At 30.0% G+C, this 21,757-nt stretch overlaps 2 protein-coding genes across 5 annotated transcripts in view; one reads left to right on the plus strand and one right to left on the minus strand.

The window, feature by feature from the left end:
• The window catches only part of LOC135922840 (transcription elongation factor SPT5-like), a 48,435-nt gene that overhangs the window by 1,380 nt on the left and 25,298 nt on the right, over positions 1 to 21,757 (minus strand). The window contains exons 11-19 of the mRNA XM_065457328.1: positions 15,098 to 15,288; positions 12,365 to 12,560; positions 11,628 to 11,756; positions 11,322 to 11,426; positions 5,068 to 5,182; positions 4,398 to 4,503; positions 4,112 to 4,236; positions 444 to 518; positions 113 to 301 (exon numbers count right to left, since the gene is read on the minus strand). Of these exons, the coding sequence (XP_065313400.1) occupies positions 113 to 301; positions 444 to 518; positions 4,112 to 4,236; positions 4,398 to 4,503; positions 5,068 to 5,182; positions 11,322 to 11,426; positions 11,628 to 11,756; positions 12,365 to 12,560; positions 15,098 to 15,288 (1,231 nt within the window). The remainder of the gene's footprint in view (positions 1 to 112; positions 302 to 443; positions 519 to 4,111; positions 4,237 to 4,397; positions 4,504 to 5,067; positions 5,183 to 11,321; positions 11,427 to 11,627; positions 11,757 to 12,364; positions 12,561 to 15,097; positions 15,289 to 21,757) is intronic.
• LOC135922843 (uncharacterized) lies at positions 23 to 19,972 on the plus strand. Of its 4 annotated transcripts, none has more exons than XM_065457335.1 (4): positions 23 to 308; positions 1,405 to 1,537; positions 2,024 to 2,142; positions 18,008 to 19,972. In XM_065457335.1, exon 4 carries the CDS (start codon positions 18,484 to 18,486, stop codon positions 19,552 to 19,554), a length of 1,071 nt encoding a protein of 356 aa, XP_065313407.1. In that variant the 5' UTR covers positions 23 to 308; positions 1,405 to 1,537; positions 2,024 to 2,142; positions 18,008 to 18,483; the 3' UTR covers positions 19,555 to 19,972. The 4 variants fall into 4 exon arrangements, with proteins under 4 accessions (XP_065313407.1, XP_065313404.1, XP_065313405.1 ...); XM_065457332.1 differs by having other exon boundaries at positions 1,405 to 1,523; XM_065457333.1 differs by having other exon boundaries at positions 1,405 to 1,519.

The raw sequence follows: 21,757 nt of genomic DNA on the forward strand, positions 1-21,757 counted from the left end.
AGTTAGGAGTGCAAACATTTTTCTTACGATTTAAACTTAATCATGAAAACTCTAAAAGTATTAGTTGATTTAGAACAAGAAATATATTGTGATATTATTTTAATATGTAAACATCTTCCAGGTGTCATGGGATAAGGGGAAGGTCCAGCGCCGTAGGGGGTATAGGACGAAGCCGGGGAATCGTATCGGTCAGCTGCAACAGGAGTGTCCGGGATTTGCAGGGACGGCGTCGCCGATGCTGAATGGTCGTAACGTGAAGGGGAAGGCGTGAAGGAGGAATTGGAAGACAACATAGGAGGCACTATTATGTTAAAACATGTTTTATTTATATAGAAATAAGAAAATAAATATTATTTTTTTTTAAATGGAGTTAAATAAATTACAATAATTGAAATCAAATAAATAATCAAATTATTTAATCTATCTCATGGGGTCTCAAGCACCTGCAAAGTTGCCGGGAGTTCTATTGCCTTCGTGCAGCGGAGTCATATTTGCAGCATAGTGAGGTGTCCTGCTCCCTATAGTGATTATGAAACCAAAATGTTAATTATTTCATTTACTTGTAATAAAAAAAAGAAAATACTAAAACTGCACACATTCTTATATTTTTAGTTTGAGTAAAGAGTGTAATAACCTTTTCTAGAGCGTTATAAAATAATATATGTGGTTATTGGTTGAGTAATATAGTGCTTTATAGCCACTTTTCTGCAAAATGTATTATTTTAAAATCTATTTTTCAGTACTGTATCACCTTCTAGGTTTTTATATCATTTATTTTAATTATTTAAAACCTTATTATTTTCTAGGTTTACACGGGTCTTAAACTTCCAGTAATGACTCATGACATTTTACGTGAAATTTCTAGCATATTGTCTACATGCTAAATTAACTACATTGTCAACAGTAAATACTTATAGATAAGTTTATAATCTGTACATCACAAGATTAGTTCGTATGCCTTCCTTCAGTCTTTGCATAAAATTTTATCTGTCATTAAATCTTCTAATTTTTTTTAATAATTAGCAAAAGAAATTTTATTTAAATAAAACCGAAAATAAAGAACCAAAAACAAAAATGTTAAATTTTTGATTGAACAAAATAGCAATTCTTTAAAAAATTTAAAAACAAGTTATTTAAAATGAGGACCCTTCTTATAGTAATCACCTAATCATAATGATTAGTTTATAATGAACAACTCCCGATGATCATTCTAGATTTTGGTCATTATAAAGCTCTCATCTTATATTCGGTGTTTTAAGGCGTTGGGGAAAAATAATAATCTAGTAGAAAAAAAACATCAAGAAATATTATTATTTATTTTTGAATTATTAACCTTTTTTCTTCCTTTTTTTTAAATAGCTTAAATAAGTAAACACAAACAATTTTTTATATTCATTATCAAAGATAATGCGCGATTACGATTACGACTTTGCAGAGAACACATCAAATCGAGATTTGTCCGATAAAAATGAAGATTTACGAAGCGAACTTCTATTCTAACGAAGACCATAGGATAAACGCTGGTTAGATGAGATATGTGAGGGAGGGGAGGGGGGTTCCAATCCCATCACATATTTGTTCTTGTAAATATCATTTTAAGCTAATAAAAATTTCTCCCCTGCACACCCACACCCTTTTTTCAAAAAATGTATATAATATATCACTACAAGGAAGAATTTGAAAGTTAGTAAATGTTAATAACTTTTTAAATAAATCTAAAATTAAGAATTTAAAAAAAAGAACCCCAAAATTATTTTATGGAAATTGAATATAGCCAAGCCTACAATAAGTGGACAAAGATCTCCAATAAAATATTTAGGAAACCCACCCCCCTAGAAAATCCTGTATGCCTATGCCTTCTAAAGATAAAATTATTAACAATAAGTATAATATATCTATACTTTTAGCAAAGGCAAAAGAAGAAGTTGAAAAAATATAATTATCTGATGCTAGTTCAAGTGAAGATGAAAATATTAAGATTCTAAATTTTTACAATTATATTCATAAAAATAAATAATTATAGGGTAAGGCTAAAGGGGTTCAAGGTCTTATAGAAATAGAAAATTTAAACAGAGTTAGAGCTACTAAGAAACCAGAAGAAGTGGATCTCACAACAAAAGTTCAATTATCACGAAAAGAAAGGTGAAATATTAAATTTTTATGTACAATTGTTTATTTTTTTTATAAAAACAAACCAACTTTATGCTATATGACAATATAAAACAAAGAGGATTGGGCAAATTTTTGAAAAATAATTTTATTTTAAAAAAATATATAAATGCATTAAATATAATGTTAAAACAAAAAAAAAGAAATTAAATATTTAAAAAAATATTAATATGGACAATATTTAGAATTTCTCGTGAGATAAATTTTTCTTCCTATCTCTAGGAAAGAAAGTGCTTATAGCCAGAAGTTTCCGATGATTGATGTGACAACAGAAACTAAATTAATATTGTTTAACTTTGAATGTTTGTCTAATTTTTCGGTCACTGAAAGAGTTTTTGTGGGTGTTAGATTTAGTGAATAAAGTATATTCCAAGATAGGGACCTTTAGAGAGTCGACAGAGTAATGATTGGTGTTCATTTTCTTAAATTTTGATGTTGCAAAGAGAACTGGTTAATAGAAAAACGATTACAACCAGAACGAAGAATAATTGATATTCTTAATTGTTTGAAAGATAGATGTAGACTAGAGGTCTGCATTGGGCGGGGTTTCTGCCCAGAATTAATTTTTAATTTTGTGGAGGTAAATAAAATTTTATATGTATACCAATAGAAAAACTATCATTATTCCTATGATCCTCACTTATTACTGGGAGGGCAAAAAAATTTTTAAGAGTGGGCAGGCAGGCGGCCGGTTAAAAATTTTTTAATCTATGGGCGGGTGAGTGGACGGGTTAAGACATTTTAAAAATGGGAGGATTTTTAGAACAAAGAACGTGTTTGAATCTAGAAAATCTCGATTCATTATTATTTTTGCATTATAATTAATTATATATATAATATCAATTTTATATTTATATTTTTTTCATAAATATTTTAAATAAATTATCCATAATTTAAATTGAATATTACTTTGTGCTTAATATAGTAATTTTTTCCAATTCTAAACGGCATTTTATCCAAATGCCATAAAAATCGGAGAGGTACAATTGCTCCGATTATAGTCTCAAGGTTGTCACCTTAGTGGTTTCAAAATTTCAGTTATGTTAGCTATTGAATCCCATTCTGTTTCCATTTGAATAACTTCCGATATTGTAACAAAGTCCATATAAAAATCTTTCAATTTTAAACAATCGATCTAACATATCCTAAATCGATGACCCTTTTGTTGTACAAACAATTATTGCCATATTTTTTCAGTGATTTTAAGATTCTAACGATTGTTGGAGTTCTCAAAAATTCTACCACTTGCCTTTAGGTCAATAATTGATTTCGCATAACTTGTCTTTAAAAAAAATCATTAATACTAACTATTGTGTTGCACATCTAATGCTATAAACTTTTGGTGTTATCTTTCAACATCTGGTCTAAATCTACTTCTTCATTTATTATATCATCATTCACATCATCTTCATCCCAATTCTCCCCTTCCACAGATTCATTTAATAATCTTATAGATTTTTGTTAAATTTTGCATCATTATTGGTTGTTATAGAGTATAGGTTGTTTAATGAAATGACGAATTTGAAAAAATGATCAAAAAATGTTTTTTATTAAATTTATATTTTTTTAATTAAAAAAACAATTGTTTTAAAATTAAATTACAATTTTTATAATATATTATATTCAACATATTTTTTAAATTAAATAAAAGTTAAATATAAAAAAAAAAGCTTGGACCCTGAACCCTAAATTTAAAAAAAGGGTTAGGATTAGGGTTCAGCAAAATATCAAGGGTTCGGGTTCCCAGCCCTACATAAAAGCCCCAAAACTAATCTTTAATATGGAGGATAATATATAAAATGCATAAATTTTAAAAGAGAAAAACGTGAAGCTTTAACATGTGTCTTTAGAAGCATTACTATAATATGAGAATTCAATCATCACATGATATGAATCATATACATAAAGCTAATATATTGGCAAAATTGGTAATTAAATAAACCGTCAGGTTGGGGTGTTTGTGAGCCATATACTGGTGTTTTAGAACCTATTCCGTACATGGGCGTCTGTCCTCCCATCATAGGTGTTCTTCCGTAGGCGGTAACGCCTCCACTTATGATTTTGTCACTATTAGTAAAAAAAATAGGTGCAATTAAGGTTAAGGTTAGTTAAATTATATACCACTCTCTAATGGTCTTAAAATGACCGGCTCAAATCGGGCGTCAACAGAAATATATATATACAAACAAACAAATAATGGTAATAAATTTAAAAAAAAAACAACATACGTAATGCTGGCGATCCTGACTCTATCAACGTTTATGGTTTGGCAATTGGAATGTAATTCTACCCTAGATGTTGTCTCCGTAGAATCCTTAACTATTCCCATGTGACCTTGGAATCATAGAGAGAATATATATTTTTAATAAAATAAATAGTAAAAAAAATAAAATGACACCCCCCCCCCCCTACATTATGTATATGTATACACTATCTATTATAATTATTATACTTGCTACAAATGTTACCTTAAATTGGGCAATGCGTTACTTTGCAGCCTTACTAATTATATTATACTTTAAAGAATTAAATGAGTAAAACATTCGCTTTTCCTCAGTCCATATCTCTATATACTTTTAACTACATCCTCTTTTCCTAAGATACTTGCTCGAGGAGATTGGTTTCAGGAGAAAGAAATATGGAACACTATAATTCAGCCGATAATTATGTCTAAAGAATCTTAGAAATTGTGATGTAATATGAACTAGAAATTGACACAAACCAGCTTGTGTCTTGGATATGATTTTCGGACTGGGCTGAACAAATTGTTCAAAAATTTTGTTACGGATTGGGCCATAAGTTTGAAAATGTTTTTAAAGCTGATATTAGGAAAATTTAAGTCGTCTTCCTTCATACAAAATTTATTAGAGCCGATAAAAAAACTAATATGGGAAAAACCTTTGTAAGGACCGCTGATAATCTTGACCGTCTGTCCAATCATAGAATTGTCACGGGTGGTGTGAGCCCCAGCCCTACGGTGGAAAGCATTGGTTGGGGAGCCTGAGAGCGAATCCTAATTTGCGCAATTTTTAAAAAAATAAATAATTATTTTTCGTGAACGTTGGCGATTATTTAAGAGTTTCTTTATTTCAATAATGTTACCTGCTATCGCTCATATAAATAGGACAGTGGTAAATTTTAAGTATAAAATCGAAAAATTAATTTTGACAAGCCCTACATATCATTTTATAAAAACAGACCAAAAAGACTTTAATTAACTTTTTTGGGAGAAAATCTCTATATCAAAATTTTTGAAGCTTGTAAAGGTGCTCAATTCAAAATACAAGTATGAAATATGATTAGTTGATTGACAAAGTTTTAAGAACGAGAATAAATAACGAAGATTAATAAGCGTCATTTCTTTGTATAAGATATCTCCTAGTTTGGAAATCTAGACGGAAAGGGGTTCGTTTCTGTTTATATATTTTTTTGAAAAGAGTGGTTCTGATTCCAGTTCCTAAAATTTTTTCAAATGGGTTCAAGTTTCAAATAGAATCCCTTAACAAGAGATCTGCAAATCACGGCCAGGCTCGAACGGGTTTCGGCCAGGGCCAGGCTTATTTTTTAACAATAATTTTGGTTTGGGCTAGGTCGGGTCTAATATTTTTCTTAAAAAGTCGAGCCGGGTCAGGCTTAAATTTTTAAATAAGTTATTAAATTTTATGAAACAAATTGATATATTTAAATATTCTTGGAAGAAACAAGGCGCTAATATTTTTGTTTGTAGAATATTTTTTTTAGAATAAAATAAAACATTAAATTTTTCTATATTTAAATAAATTAGGGCCGACAAATAATTATTTTTGTTTTGGTCAGGCTTTTCGTGACAAATAAGATAAAACTTCGTTCTGAATAGGGCTGGGCAGAACAAATATTTTTTAAAAATTGGGCCAGGCCTAGCTTGAAAAATTCAGCTCGATGTAGATCACTAATACACATACCACATTAATATATTTTTTTTACATCTTAATTACGTGGTATGTATCTCTAAATACACATATATTTTATTATTTTTTTAAGGGACAAAAAAAATATTTTATGTATAAAATTGTTATAAATAATCTTTATTAGTGTGTTAAATTTTTAAGTTTTAAGGTATGTGAACCCAGATATATTAAGTTAAAACGTATTGTCGAGGATAGTTCTGATTCTAATCTTATTAGCTCATCAGGTGAGGAAGTTTTGTTTCAAGTTCAACAGATGTTGATTACATAGGTATATTAAATAACATGATTTTTTTTATTATTTAGATGATTCTGATAATGATGAGCAACCAACTATGATTCGAAAGGATTATAGAAAAATTCAATGGAAAGAATCTACAACCAATATGCCTATGACGATTCCCAAATGGAAGGGAACTGAATATGTTATCCCCAAGAATATTCTGAATCCAACTTTTTACTATGAAATTTCTGGATATGATTATTGATATTATAATAGATCGATCTAATTTATATGCTATACAAAAAACCCCTAATTCTACTCTGAATATGAATAAAAATGAACTGGACAATTTATTGAAATTCCCAAGATCCAGCTTTAAAAAAAGATGGGAGCAAATAGAAAGTTCTCTTCAATTTAACTATAACACTACACCTATATTAGATTCTAGAATTTGATCTTTTATTTAAAATAAGGCTTACCCCCAAGATTTCCGAAAATATTTTCAAAAGAAATTCCTATGAGGAATCGCTATGTGTTGATAACCAAATTATTTTCTATGATGAAATTGTAAAATAAAAATATAACTCAAAAACCAAAAGATTGAGATTATAAAGCATTTCTATTATGCCGTGATGAAGGGGTTGTTTACAATTTTAAAATATGTACTGGTAAAATTGAAAAAGTATATGGATTTCCCACTATTTGAGCTAGTGGAAGTGCAGTATTTTAACATTTGGCAAATGCACCACTAAATTCCAATTATAATGTTTTGATAAATTGGTTTAGTGGGATAAAGGTTCAAGTCTTACCCGCCCAAAGGAATTTATTGTATTGCAAAATTGAATATATAAAATTGCCATTTTCCAGCGAACAAAAAAGATGAGGCGCCGATCTTTTGTAAAAAATTAAATACCATTAAATGGCTTGATAATAGATCTGTATCATTTTTGCAATGTCTCTTATCATGGGAATTTCTTTCAAAAAAAATTTGGAAAATAGGTGTAATTATTATCATTAAAATGAAATGAGGCTTTTATTTTCCCTCATTTTTTTTTGAAAATAACATTGGGTACTGATAGCTACCTTGTATGTGCTGACCAATGGTCCTTGGGAGTTTCACGTTAAACATGTAAAAAACAATTCTAATAAATTGTACCAGTTCATTTTTATTCATATACAGAGGAGAATTGGGGGGGGGGGTTTGTGTAGCATATAAATTAAATTGATCTACTATAATATCATAATCTTATCCATAAATCTTATAAAGTAAAAATGGGGTTCAAAATATTTTCGGCGTATGTTTTCTTCCATTTGGGAATAGTCAAGGGCATATTGGTTGTAAGCTCTTTAGATCTTTCTATGCTTATAAATTCTTGGTTTGTATAGACGAGATTGTGTAATCTCTAAAATTTCCAATAAAAGAACAAATGCCTTTATTATCATTTAGAATTTCGATAACAAAGAACCCGTGTACAAAAAAAAGTGCCAATTAATGCCAAATATAGAGAAAATGAAACATGGGGTCGATATAGGTCTTATTCTTGAGAAAGAAACTAAGACATGATTTAATGTCATATTGGCCTAAAAATAGTATAAAGGTGCAGTGCAAATATGTCTTTTTTTGTAATAAGTTTGAAATTTAAAAAAAAGAATATCTTTTACATACGCATTGTGTATTTACATAAACACACTGAAATAATTTTGGGCAGCTTTAGAAATTTTCCTGGCACATTTCGATGGCAAAAAAGAGGCAGAGGATGTGGTAGATGTTAAAAGTTTGAAAAATATTGAAGGAAAAATGGTGATTAGATAGTAGTGAATTAGAACACTTAGAAAATCTACATGGAAGGACTTTTGAATAAAGAGAATGAATGGGATAATGATGTTAGTTGTTCAAAGGTAGAAAGTCCAGGTGAAAATATGGCAAGGACGTAATTAAAAGAACATTGAAAAGGATGAAAAAAATGCAGCGGGTTTAACGAGTGGTATCTGAAATATTTAAAGTTTCTGATGACTTTGAAAGGTTAATGAATTTAGCCAATCTAATTGTAACAGAAGGAACTATTCCAGAGGATTAACGAACAATAGTAGAACTATTCCAGTAAGGTGATCCTTTAGATTGCGGGTCTTATAGAGCATTTAAACTCTTGGAACATGCAATGAAAGTATTTGAGAAGGTGTTAGAGAAGAGAATAAGATAACAAACGAAAATTGATGAAATGCAGTTTGGTTTTACACCAGGGAAAGACACGACAGGTGTAATGAGAAAAAAATACAGGAGAAATATCTTGCAAAGGAAGAAACTGTATTATGCGTTTGATTTGAAGGCATTTGACAGGGTGCCGCGCGAGGTTGTGGGAGCACAAATTGCAAGATGGACGATGATGGAGATAGTGAAAACTTTGAAATGAAGGTAGGACTTCATCAAGTATCCATGCTGAGTCCATTATTATTTTTCTTAGTAATCAATGTGGTGGCTAGAGAGGTGCGTGAAGGACTTCCCTGGGAGCTATTATATGCAAATGACTTTGTATTAATGGCAAACAGTAAGGAAGAATTGAAGGATTAAATTAGTAGATTGAAGATGGCTATGGATGCAAAGGGCCTGAAAATGAATGCAGTAAAGACTAATGTGATAATTGGTGGAAATAATCTGAAGATGGAGGAATCCAGCAACTGGCCTTGTGGTGTATGTGGAAAGGGAGTTGCTAGAAATTCAATTGAATGGACCAGATACCAGAAATGGGTGCCATAATATAGCAGGAAAAGGGAAGTTTGATATTAGTAAGAATGACCTTTATTTGTAGAAAGTTCATAAAAGGGGTATATAATACTGATAACGTATAAAATGGTGATTTAGATATTGGCAATGGGTTAACCCTGGGAAAAGTTTTGCTATTTGAGTGTGCTAAACGCAGATGGTGGTGTAAATTCTGTTGTTGTTGCAAGGGTCAGACAAGCATGGAATAAGTTCAGAAAGATGTCTATTCTAATAAATAAAAACGTTACTTTGAAGTTAAAGGGGAAAGTTTACGTAAGCTGTGTGAGGAGTGGGCAATTAAAGAGACCCAAAAAGCCAAATTAAAAAGATAAGAGATGAGGAAGATTTGATGGATGCGTAGAGTGTAAAAAAAAACTAGCAAGGAATTGCGAGAAAGAATGAGTATAGAAGTGTCTGGAGTGGTAATGCGTAGAAATAGACTAAGATGGTTTAAGCAAGTGGAAGGTAAGACAAATGATGACTTAGTAAAGATATGCATTTTGATGGAAGTAGGAAAATCAAGACCTAGAGGATCGCCCAAGATGACATGGATAAAGGTGATAGCGGCAGATATGAGAAAAATGAATCTTACAAATATTGATGCACAGGACTGTCAAAAATGGAAATGAAAAATCAGAGAGAAAACTGGCCAACCTGGGTAAAATTAAACGGAAAAGAAGAGGAGCTAGTTAAAGACAAAAATAATGTTTTTTTAAATGTCATTTGATATGCCACCGGAATAGAGGTTTAAATCTAAAATGAATCATACAACATTTATAATTAATTGCATCCTTGCTAGAACCAGCCTAGAACCGGTTAGTGGAAATTTTAAAATGTTTTCGACTCATATAAATTTTAAAAGTTTCCTATTCCAAACTCCGATTATAATTAATTTATTCAACTTGTATAATTTTTTAAAGAAAATAAAAAGCAGTCTTGGAGCGGCGCTACATTTTTTCAAAAAATGAGGAGCGGGAGTAGCTCCTTTTAGGGCTGGAGCGGAGGAGCGATAAATTATATTATTTTTTAAATATTAATAATATTTGTTAATTAAAATTTAATGAAAATAAAATTTTATTTTATTTAAATTTATTCATTATTAAATGTTGAGCCGAGTTTTATATTGATTTTTCATCTAATCATTTGAAACATTAAACATCAGTTTTTCCTTTTTATATTGAAAATTTTTTGAAAAATCTTGTAAGTCATATTAATATTCATTTTATAGATATATAAATTGGGAATGGATAAAAGATCCAAAAAATATGGAACTAAAAGCCAGATTAATTAATTTTTTAAGGAAACAAATACCCGACGGAAAAATAGTTACAACTAGTTCACGGGAACCTTGTAATGATTTGGAAGATTTCTTTGGATTCCATAAAATCGATTACCATGAAAATAATATATTGGATAGACATTTTTTAAATAATGATAGCAAAATTACTATTTTTGAACATTTCCATGAATTAAAAAATATTTATATTAAATACAATACCCCGCTTCCCTCTAGTGCTCCTGTGGAGTGCCTATTTAGTATCGCAAAACAGGTCTTAGGGGAGAAGCGTGGGTGTTTGTTAGATTCTAATTTAGAAAATTTATTACTTTTAAAAGCTAATAAAAGATTATAAATATTTTGATATATCATATAATATAAATAAAACGTTTTGATAAAAAAATATGATTTTGTTTCGTGTACCTTCTAAAAAAATGAAAATCAAAGGAGCGGTTATGGAGCGGCACTCCATTAGTTGGAGAGGGAGCGCTCCTTTTAATATGTAGTAGCGGGAGTTCGCTCCTTTTGAGAAGGTAGGAGCGGGAGCGGGAGTCGCTACTTTTAAAAAGGAGCGTTAACAAGACTGATAAAAAGTAATCAATTTAAAAACAATAATATAAATTTTTTTAAAATTCTATAAAATCATTAATAAAATTCATAAAAATTCCGATAGAACTAAATAGCCCCTTTTTAGTCAAATGGCGCCCTTTTTGGGAGGCATAAAAAACACAAACTTCTGATATCTTAGAATAATTTTTTATAAAACCCGCTCTCTACATAAAAATTTATGCCTGTTATATTCTTTTTATAAATATGGCAGTAATAAAAAACATTTGTCCTTTTTTCCACCCATATTCTTTTTAAACTCTATGTTATTATAAAAGAGCAGACACTATGTGACTGAAAAAAAATAATTTATATTAATTATCAAATAAAAACTAAAACTACTTGACTAAAAGGATCATTGTTTCTTTGAGGACTAGGGCTGATTCTAGGTGACATGGGCACAAAATGTCCCAAGGAACCAAAAGGGTCATCAACTCTATTCATTGGCTTAATTTCGATATTTAAAAAAAAATATATTTATGATATCTTAAATTAAATGAATTAGAGTACCATCAACAGTATAAAGAAACAGCATACGCTGTAAAATATTATAAATTCAAAGATAATAAAAAAAATCTTGGTTATAATTCATTGTTTGGTAGACAGGCTCTCGTAAAATTAGATGTATAATATATATACAAAAAAAACCTTAGAACTTCCACCGACTAAAGACAGATGTCTAGCTCTACACAGGAATATGCCGGCACTTTCGGTGTGAAGCTTTGAGTGTAAGAATACGAAGCTTCTAAATATGTGCTCGATGGTGCCTTCTTTGCCCTTTAAAATATATTTCGAGTTATTTTTTAAACACTTAGTGGGTAACGTGAGAAAAAATAAAGAAATATGAATGGTAATGCTATTTTAAAACTATCACAATCCACTTGAATATTAATGATAAGCTTTGATCACGTAAATTAATTTATAATAATTTATCATATAAAGGTATGCCAGATTCAACTACATCTTGAAAGTTAAAATATTCATAAACAATATAATAAAAGTGTCTTAATCGTTAAATAATATAAAAGTGTCGATTCATTCCACTATCAAAAACTTATTTAAAAAATTTTTGATTGAGTATATGATCTTTTTTAGAAGTATAAATAAAATGTTTCTGACGTCTGATATCAATTCTTTGCATTAATATTATTTCTGTATTCGTCTCACCACATCCCTACACTTCCCTGTTTATCCTCAATGGCCATTTTTTTTAATGAGTTACTGCTTATTTATGAACTTTATAGAAATTTCACTATAAAATGCATAATTCAAATAAAATTGAAACCAAATGATATGCCTGAAAAACAAAAAAAAAACTAAATTTCAAGAACAAAAATTGATATTAAATATTAAAAAAAATTGTATCTTATTTATTTATGTTTGACCTTGTGAGGTCCATCGCAAATTTTGATGACATCCTTGGCCTGGAGTCTATTCTCAGCAGAGTCTAAACAAACAGCTTTGCTCGTATCTTTCTTGCGCAATATTGATTGGGGCTTGACTCTTACCACCTTGCCGGCAGTGTTGAGAATTTGGAAAATCTCTTTTTCTATCCTCACTATGACACCCACGTGTTGCGGACTTAAATATTTTTTTTTAAAAAAATATTTATTTTGTTTGTATTTAATTTCAATTTTTGTTTTTTTAAGTATATATGTTAATATATTCAACTTTAAATCCTTTTCTGAGAGCGTTTTTTAAATTTAAAAAAAATATATTATTTTGCCGGAGATGTATTACAGCATGTGTAGAAAACTTCCTCTGTGAATTTTAGTATATTCTGTCATAAACTTTCCAACTTTATAATTAATATCCGATTTCCATAGATTTTTACATAAATAATAAACGACTGAAGGATTAATGGTAAAATTGTCTGAAATTTAAAATCAGATTTTTAACATTTAAAAATCGCGCTCAAATATGTTTAAAGTTGAAAAAATAACACATTTAGAGCGTATATTGACGCGAAGACATATTACATATACTAATCTTAAATTATGGATTTCATTGTAAATTTTAATTAATTTATTAAATTAATTAATAAAATAACATATCGGGTACTTAAAATGTAACCCATCAAATACAAATTAATTTATGTAATATAAGTAATTTTTTGTATAATAAATGAAATTATGAGAGCATTCCATATATTTAGCAAACTGTAAGCATCTTCTTTATTAAAATGATTTGGTCTTTATAAAATTTAGATGGATTTCCTTATTTAAATTAACAATGAAAACAGTAATATAAAATAATAATCATTGTTTAATCATATTGCATATATACACTACTATACAATATAGGAATTCGATAATAATGTGCCAATTTTAACGGTCCAGCTTTTGGCAATCTGAAATCCAAGACTCTTAACTATATTTTAAAAATTTGTCAAATAACAATTGGAATGTTATTTATAGAAATGGCCAACTATAGTAAATATTATGTTAGCAACTAGGGTATCATATTGCCATGATTTATTTCCTTTATGAGTTAATTTGCCAGAATAAAGTCGTCCTTTTTTGTTTGGTTTTATTAAAAATATAAATGTGTTTTAAAGATATGCCATGTTTTGGCGCGATTCCACCACTGCGCTCAAATATCATATTTAAAAAATGGAAATAAAGTTTGCGATTCATTTATTATTTTAAATCTTCAATATCGCCTCAATTTAAAGAAGACTGGGATACATTATTAAATTTCCTTTGAATGCAAAAAAATTCTAATCTTTTGAATTATTAGGAAAATGTAAAGAATAGTATGCCAGAACTATATAAGTTGGTTATAACTGTGCTAGCAGTTCCACCTAATCAGGTATCCGTAGAAAGAGCATTTTCTAGCCTTAGGTTTATACTCTCTGCGAAGAGAACTAAATTAAATCCTGAAATATTAGAAAATATTTTAGTTATCCGTTCTAATGCTCTTTTTAAAATTAAATAATATAAATTTCAATATATTTATGCGTTATTTTATTTCTCATTGTATTTGCGCATGTTTGTTTTTATCTTATTTATTTATGAAATAAAAAAAATTAATTAGTCTTATTTATATTTACTAAGTTTAATAAAAATATCTATAAGATTATCATGGTTAAATTAAATAAGAAATTATAAAAATATAAATTAAAAAGATTTTATAGGGTTTATGATTAATTTTTTTAAAATCAATTTCATAAAAACCAAACCGAAAGAACCGTTATAAATTATAAACCGAACCGATATGAATTTTTTCAAAAAAAACAGAAATGTAGCAAAACCTTTATAAAATTTTTAACTAAATACAGAAACGAATCGCTATACTTAACAACGGTTCAAAACCTTGATTCTAACTAAAAAAAATTTCATCTATTTTTAATTTTTAGATTTTAATTGTACATAAGCCAATGTTATCACTATCTAGTGAGAGTTTATTCAGTTATATAAATAATTCCACTTCTCATTTATATAATATCGAAATCTCAATTTAAAAGACCTTAATAAAATCATAATGCTGATGTAATCTATAGCTGACAAATTTCAAAAATAAAAGACATCATTACCTTTGGTTTTCTTATTTTTAAATGACCTTTCAAGGAGTGTGTAATCATTGTAATAGGGTTTTTAATTAACTCCACTTTTACACGTAATGATCACTTGATAAAAGATGTCCTCATTTACCAAAAATAATGCCAAAATCCTCTATAAAAAATATATAAATACATATCTGACCGTTTGTTTCAAATATGTAATTAAATGTTAATTTAAAACTAATATCGAAATACTCAGTTAAAATATGTAAGTTTAACAAATAATTGGCTAAATGCAACTAAAAATGAACAAAGTTTATGAATTAATTCGCAACAGCTCTCCATTATTTTTCCTTTCTTTCTTTTTAGTTTATATTATTAAATATGTAATAAAACACAAAAAAAACACTTAACCATTTTTATTCCGGCAATGTACATAATGAAGGGTTAATTATATATACAAAGCAATAGGTGAAGTATCAAGAACACCCCGATGAGCAAGTAAAATATTGACAAAATAAATTAAGGAAATGTGTATCACCATGGATATACATATCGAGGTTAACATCAGAGAATCTTAATTTGGCAAAATATATTTTTTAAAGTATTAATATACTCGAGATGAACTAGATCCCGCAGCTGGTATTGACCTAAGGAGTCTACCCCAGAAGTAGTTTCTTGAGACAACTGCAAATCTTTGGGGAGAACCTTTATTTCGTGCATAGTGAGGTCCGAAAATAAGACCACTGTATTCTCCTCAACTCGAACTACCAAGCCCGTGTCTCCTTCAAATCTACCGCTCAAGACCTTTAGGAATTATTTTTGGCATAAAATAATTATAAATATTCATCTACTCTCTATTTTTGGTAAATGGATATATTGTAAACTGAACGTGCGTACACAGCGGAGGGTATAGAGACAACCCCCCCCCCCCTTCAATCCAAAAATATTTTTCAAAGGTAATACTGTTTTATGTATTAATTTAGTTTTTAAATAATAATTTCTACTTCTTATTGCATATATTCAATTTACATTTAATATCACATTCACAGCGGTAATAAATACGCTATTACTAATTTATTCTAAGAATTAATATCGATTTCAAATTTTTCTAGCATTATATTTATCAATCATTTAAAAATTTCAGCCAAATCATTTGAAAATTTTTTGCTACAAAAAGTTAAATATTTCAAAAAAAGATACTGCTTGATTGAGACTATGAGATTAGCTGAAAGCATTACATTGCAACAAGGAACTTAGGACAAATGTAGATCACGAATTTCAAAAATTATGTCAGAGCTCTATGAATTTAATATTTGTCTGTCTCAACACACAGCAAGGCAAGCCCATCGTCCCAATATTAATATAAGATCAGCCGAAGAATAATATAAAATGAATCTTTTTATCAGCTTCTTAGATACTTTTATAACTAGAATGAATGGTCCTTGATTGATCAGGCAGAATTTACAATTCTGCAAATATAATTACCGCAGAATCATTCCAAATTTTGATAGAGAAAAAATTAAATGTTTTTATTGTGAGGATGTTAAAGTATCCCGAGTTGAATTACTAGCTTATTGCAAACTATTATAAAAGATTAAATATGGTTGATATGATCCAAAAATGCTATTTTCAAACATATTTTAGACTATTTTCCTAATATATTAAAATTATTATATATTTTGACCTCTACCCATTAGAGCTTCTATCAATGAAGGAACAATTCTTCTTAACAACAATAAAAACATACATGTGAAGTAAGTTGTTAAATGGCTAGATTTAACCAGATCAAAAAAGGGAGCTCAATATTTAGAAAAATAATCTAAGCCCTTGAGTTTCATAATTTATTTTAAAAAATTTTATGCCATCGGCTTTTCCTAATTTTCTGAAAATATTGCATTAGCCATTTTTAATAATAGGCCTAAATTGAGAGGTTCAACATAGCTATGAAGTACTGCCTCTGAAAATAAATGAATAGCTTCGCCCTTCTTAATCGTAGGGGGTTGACCTACAAGCACTGATAAAATCAAAATTTAGCTCAATCCCAAAAAAGATTCTTAATTATTTTTTTTCCCCATTTTCTAATACACAATATTTTTTCATGAATACTTTGTTAGTTTATAGTAGTACTTTTTTAAAAAAAATCGGGTTCGGGCTGGGTCGAGCCTAATATTTTTAAATAAAATTCGGGCCGGGTCGGGTCTTGGAATTTTTTTAAAATATATTTAAATTTATCGATTTTATATTGGATTTTTTATGTAATATAAAAATATTTGATTTAATTTATAGAACTAGACGCCATATAACATATGACATTTTGAGTAATTTCTAAATAAGTTCGGGCCGGGCTAGGCAAGTAAATTTTCTTAAAAATAATTTCGGATTCGGGCCGGGGACCGATGCAGATCGCTAGTTTATAATGCAATAATTCTTAAAAATATCTTACACATTCAATATTTTATCATTATTATATATTTGAATTTGTGTAAATGTCAATAAAGTCCTTATAAATTTTTGAAACTTAATATATTCTTAAAAGTCCTAGTTGTAAAAAAAATAATCCCCCACCCCCATAGCGAGTCCCCGTGTATGCGCCTGGCTGATTATAGTGTTCTACATCCTTGTTTTATAGAAAGGGCGATCGATAAATTAATGTTGCGAAAAAATTACTTGGAAATTTTTTAAATATCTCGATTTAATATCGATTGTCTATTATGTTTGAATCAAAAAACTTTTATATATAATACCTAATTTTAATATATTTTCCTATAAGTTTTAATTTTTTTAAATTTTATTTCCTTCTTTTTATTCAATACTTAAAAAATTACAATAAGATAAATTTTGAATTATATAATTATAAATATACAATATTTATGATTAAAAAAATACACATTTGTTTATAAAAAACAAATCCAAAATTTTTTAAAAAAATAAAGAAATATAGCGTAAAAAGAATAAGGAAGGAAGAATAAGTTTAGCAAAGTTCTTTAGAGAAATGGCTGCCATTATGGCTTATTTAATTGGCTTTAAGAATAGTTATGGATTGCCTCTGTCTTAGGATGAAACCTTCTCAAGGAAAACTTGTAAGCTTGCTGTTGAATATCATCATCGATGTTATTTTATTATTTATTTTGGCAATTGATTTATTTTATTTTATATTATATCAATTTATATTTAAATTTAATCGGTGAAAATTTTATATTAACATTTTTATTTATACATCAATTTGTATTAGTTATTTTTTTTGATTATTGTTAAATGTAATTGAGGTGGAAAAATAAAAATGTAATATATCATATAATAAAATTTAAATTATGATTCAAAAATAAAATGATAATAATAAATGTGGATATTAATTCAATTTTAACATGGAGGCCAATCTACGTCCGAACTTTGTGTAAGTACTATCTCAAATTTGATCTTGATTTTACAATGTACATTTATTCTATTTCACACCTTTATCGATGATAATTCTCTTACGATGGATGCTTTAAACAATTCCACATATATGACTGAATTTGTCAAGCTGGATTTCTCCAAATTCAGTAGCGATGACAGCGCCTACATAGGGAAATTGCAAAATTTCTTCAACACCAGCAAGATCTCCGACGGAGATAAGGCCGCTTTATTTCTCCGAAGTCTTCCTGATAACGAATTCAATAATATTGGGGCAATTCGCACTGAGGAAGACTTCCAGAACCCAATAGCCCTGCTTGGCAAATTCAAGTTACAACATCCAACGAAGACCGAAAACGCTAAACTATCATTATTTTATGCTGCAACTCAAGGCAAGGATGAGACATTCTCGGCTTGAATCACGCGCGTAGCACGACTCAACAAAGAATGTAAATTTAATGGCATTCAGAGAATTATTGAGAAAGTGAGAGTATCTTCGTATTCCAAAGATGTCAGGAAAGCGGTCAAGAGCTCTATGACATAGAAGACATTTACAATCTAGGTCTAGAGGAAGACAACGCGGACGCAAGTGGCATCAAGGGCGAGATGAAATTGTTACATTTGAATGAATCACCTGGTGTACAAGAGGTTATTCACATGGGCAGAGTCAAAAATAGTTACGTTACAACAAAACCCATTCAGGACTCTCACGCACATGGTAAATCTCTTATCAAGCAACCCCAGTTCATCAATGACAATCGCCCGCACAGCATTTCGATGAACGTTACGATTTACGCTGCGACTATTGCCGTGACAAACGATTTGATGAACGTTACTATATACGCTACGACAACGACCGCGACAAACGATTCAACGGACGGCACAGCAACTTCCACGACATTCGTTTTGATCAAAGCTACGATAATTGTCACTATAACCGCAACCGTTTCGAAAATCGCAATGATAACTACTACGACGATCGATTCAACAATAGCGGGTACAACGTCCATGGCAATCATCAACTATCATTGTGACCACCATCAAAGCCCTGATCGACGGGATGACTGCTATAGAGGTGTTAACCGAATCAACTATCCCCGTCATGGTCAGCACAGACACAACCCTCAAAATATTAATGGTTTTCCGAAATATTCGTCGAGGCCCAACCAGTACAAAAATGACAATAATACTTACAATAGATCTTCTGATTATAAAGATCGTGATTGTCAATTGAATACGAACCATGCTATGAACATCGAAGTAATTGATGATGATGACGACTCAAACTCAGACCTTAAAGAATATAATCTGCAGAATTTGGAAGTGTACAATATGGGGGTCAAGGATACCATATATGACGCGTACAACGTGACAGTGAGCATCAACAACATACCCAAGTTGATGCAAGTTGACACCGGTATCAAGTACAATATACTGAAGCTGACAGCTAAGACTGTAGGTATAACCGCGATAAGTAAGACGGACATGAGACTCACTGGTTATGACGGCAGCGCTATCAGGATATTAGGTCTTGCCAATGTGAACATTAAGTATGAAGGAAACTCACATACACTGGAGGCCATTGTAGTGGATAGTGATAAGATTCCCCTGCTAGGACGTATGTGGCTCCACACCTTCAACATTTTAAAAACGTTCTTAGTGGGTAATGTAGAGTGATCTCGAGAAGATAATCTCAACAACAAAAAAAGACCTCGAATCAACTTACTCCTACAAACCCAAAATGGTCAGACAAGAGAAAGTTCACTTGAAGTCCGATGCTGTGCCTAAGATCATACCTTCAAGGAGAATTCCGTGCGCCAAGATCGATGCAACGACTCAGAAATTGGATTGCTGGCTGAAGCACGACAAAATAAACCTTGCTCGAAAGGAATCTAGATGTCCGATGCTATGCACAAGAGACCCGGGCCACCCAGGCCGGGCCGTATTTTTTTAAAAAATTTATACAACATGAATTATTATATTCGTCAATTAGATATGGTTATAATAATTATATATAGTTATGATTAATATAATGTTTGGTGAAAGTTAACACTAGCTAACACTCATAGTATCTATTACATAATAAAATTATAGTTTTCCAGCCATGGAATAAATACGCAAAGGATTAAATACATTATTATATAATATATATGTTATATTTTTTATTAATTAATCATTTTTATTTTTTTTATAAATACATAGTATATTCTCAAAATATTATTTACACAAATTTTTTATAGTATCAATTTGTAATATACTAAATATCTGTTTAGAATAAAAAAAAATAAAATTAGTGTTGTTAAACGGCTCGTTTTGAGCCGATTTTTAAAAACGGCTAACTCAGTGTTTTATCCAGAAAAATATTATGAAAGCCTGAAAATTTTGCTCATAGAAGGAGCAAAGGTCTAGACATATAGTATCGAAATTTCGAGGCTTAGGCAATATTTTTCTGGCGAAAATATTGAGTTAGCCGTTTTTAAAAATCGGCTCAAAACGAGTTGTTTAACAACATTAGCTAATATACTTGAAATGATAATACTCGCCGAAAAATATGATAAAATAGGAAATAATGAATTTTTTATATATACCAGGTCGAATATAATTTTAAAAAAATTCCGAGCCGGGCCTAAAAATTTTTTTTTTAAATCCAAGCCGGGTTGGGCCCCCAAATTTTTTTTTTAAATTTTCGGGCCGGGCCTAAAATTTTTAAATCTGGGCCGGGCTGTACAAATGGTACCTCTGCAGGTCTCTGACTGAAATATCGAAATATTTGGTATTTTGAGCTGTCCTTTTAGCTCGAGTAAGTTTGGGGTTAATGATGCTTACTACCAAGTGAATGTATGGAAATATTTTAAATACCAATCTAATTTGCTAAATACCGACCAAAATTTTTTAAAATGTAATAAGACCCTTATTATTTAATATATTAATACGGAATCACGTGGTCGAGTCCGGCTTTCTATCATCCCCCCAAGGATGGAACTACCAAGTTAGAATAAGGAAAAAAATTGATCATTCCTGGGATTCGAACCCGGGAGCATAGGATTAGTAAGCCAAACTCTTGCCTACTATACCATAGAGGCTTTCCAAAAATCACGATTTTTCAAATATATATTATAAATATATTTGGTAGTGCCTATCCAAATGAAAAATGAACAAAATTCAAATTTGATAGATGGTACCTTAAGGTACCAAGCATCATTAACCTAAGTTTGGATGGTTGGAGAGGGTTAATGGATCTATAGAAGAATAATCACAAGTGAGAAATTACTCCCATTTCCAGGGATTTAGGGTTTCCGTATGATCCAAAATGTCCTGGCGCTTCAATTATTGCAGATATTTGGGCAGATTTTAAAGTTCGTTGGATCAGGAAATTGAGTGGTTATGCCTGTAAATTCGGTCTTTACACTATCTGCACTGTAAGCTCTTCATTCCATTGTTGTCTATATGAGTTCTGCAGCTAGATCAGATGTGAGGAAAGGTTATCGTAAAATTAAAACGGGTTTCAATAGCATGGGTAAGCTTATTGTTGGTTAGTTGGAGCTGAAAATTGTTAGAAGAGATAACTACCAAAAATTCATGTCCCATTAATTAAAAGTGGGAAATGATTATTCGTTTAGAAAGGAGTTGCCCAAAATAAAAGCAGTGAGAGCGAGATCGGTGAGAGATCTAATTTGCAAACAACTCCTTTTTGTGGGTAATGAAGTCTGAGCCCAGGATGTTTCATTGAAAGAAAGATTCAAGATATTATCGATTAGATCTTTTATACCCTTTTCATAAATGCTGAGGGTAAGAAATATAAAAATAGTAGTTGAGCGCAGAGCATAAAAGAATGAAATGTAAAATAAGTTTTTTAAGAGGAAGAATGATTTATACAAGG

The sequence above is a fragment of the Gordionus sp. m RMFG-2023 genome, chromosome 1 (assembly GCF_954871325.1).
Source record: "Gordionus sp. m RMFG-2023 chromosome 1, tfGorSpeb1-WG-v2, whole genome shotgun sequence".
NCBI classification, from domain to species: Eukaryota; Metazoa; Nematomorpha; class Gordioida; order Chordodea; family Parachordodidae; genus Gordionus; species Gordionus sp. m RMFG-2023.

What these genes read in the sequence shown, in the direction of transcription:
- LOC135922843 (XM_065457335.1), top strand. Translation starts at nt 18,484, where the DNA reads ATGAAATTGTTACATTTGAATGAATCACCTGGTGTACAAGAGGTTATT.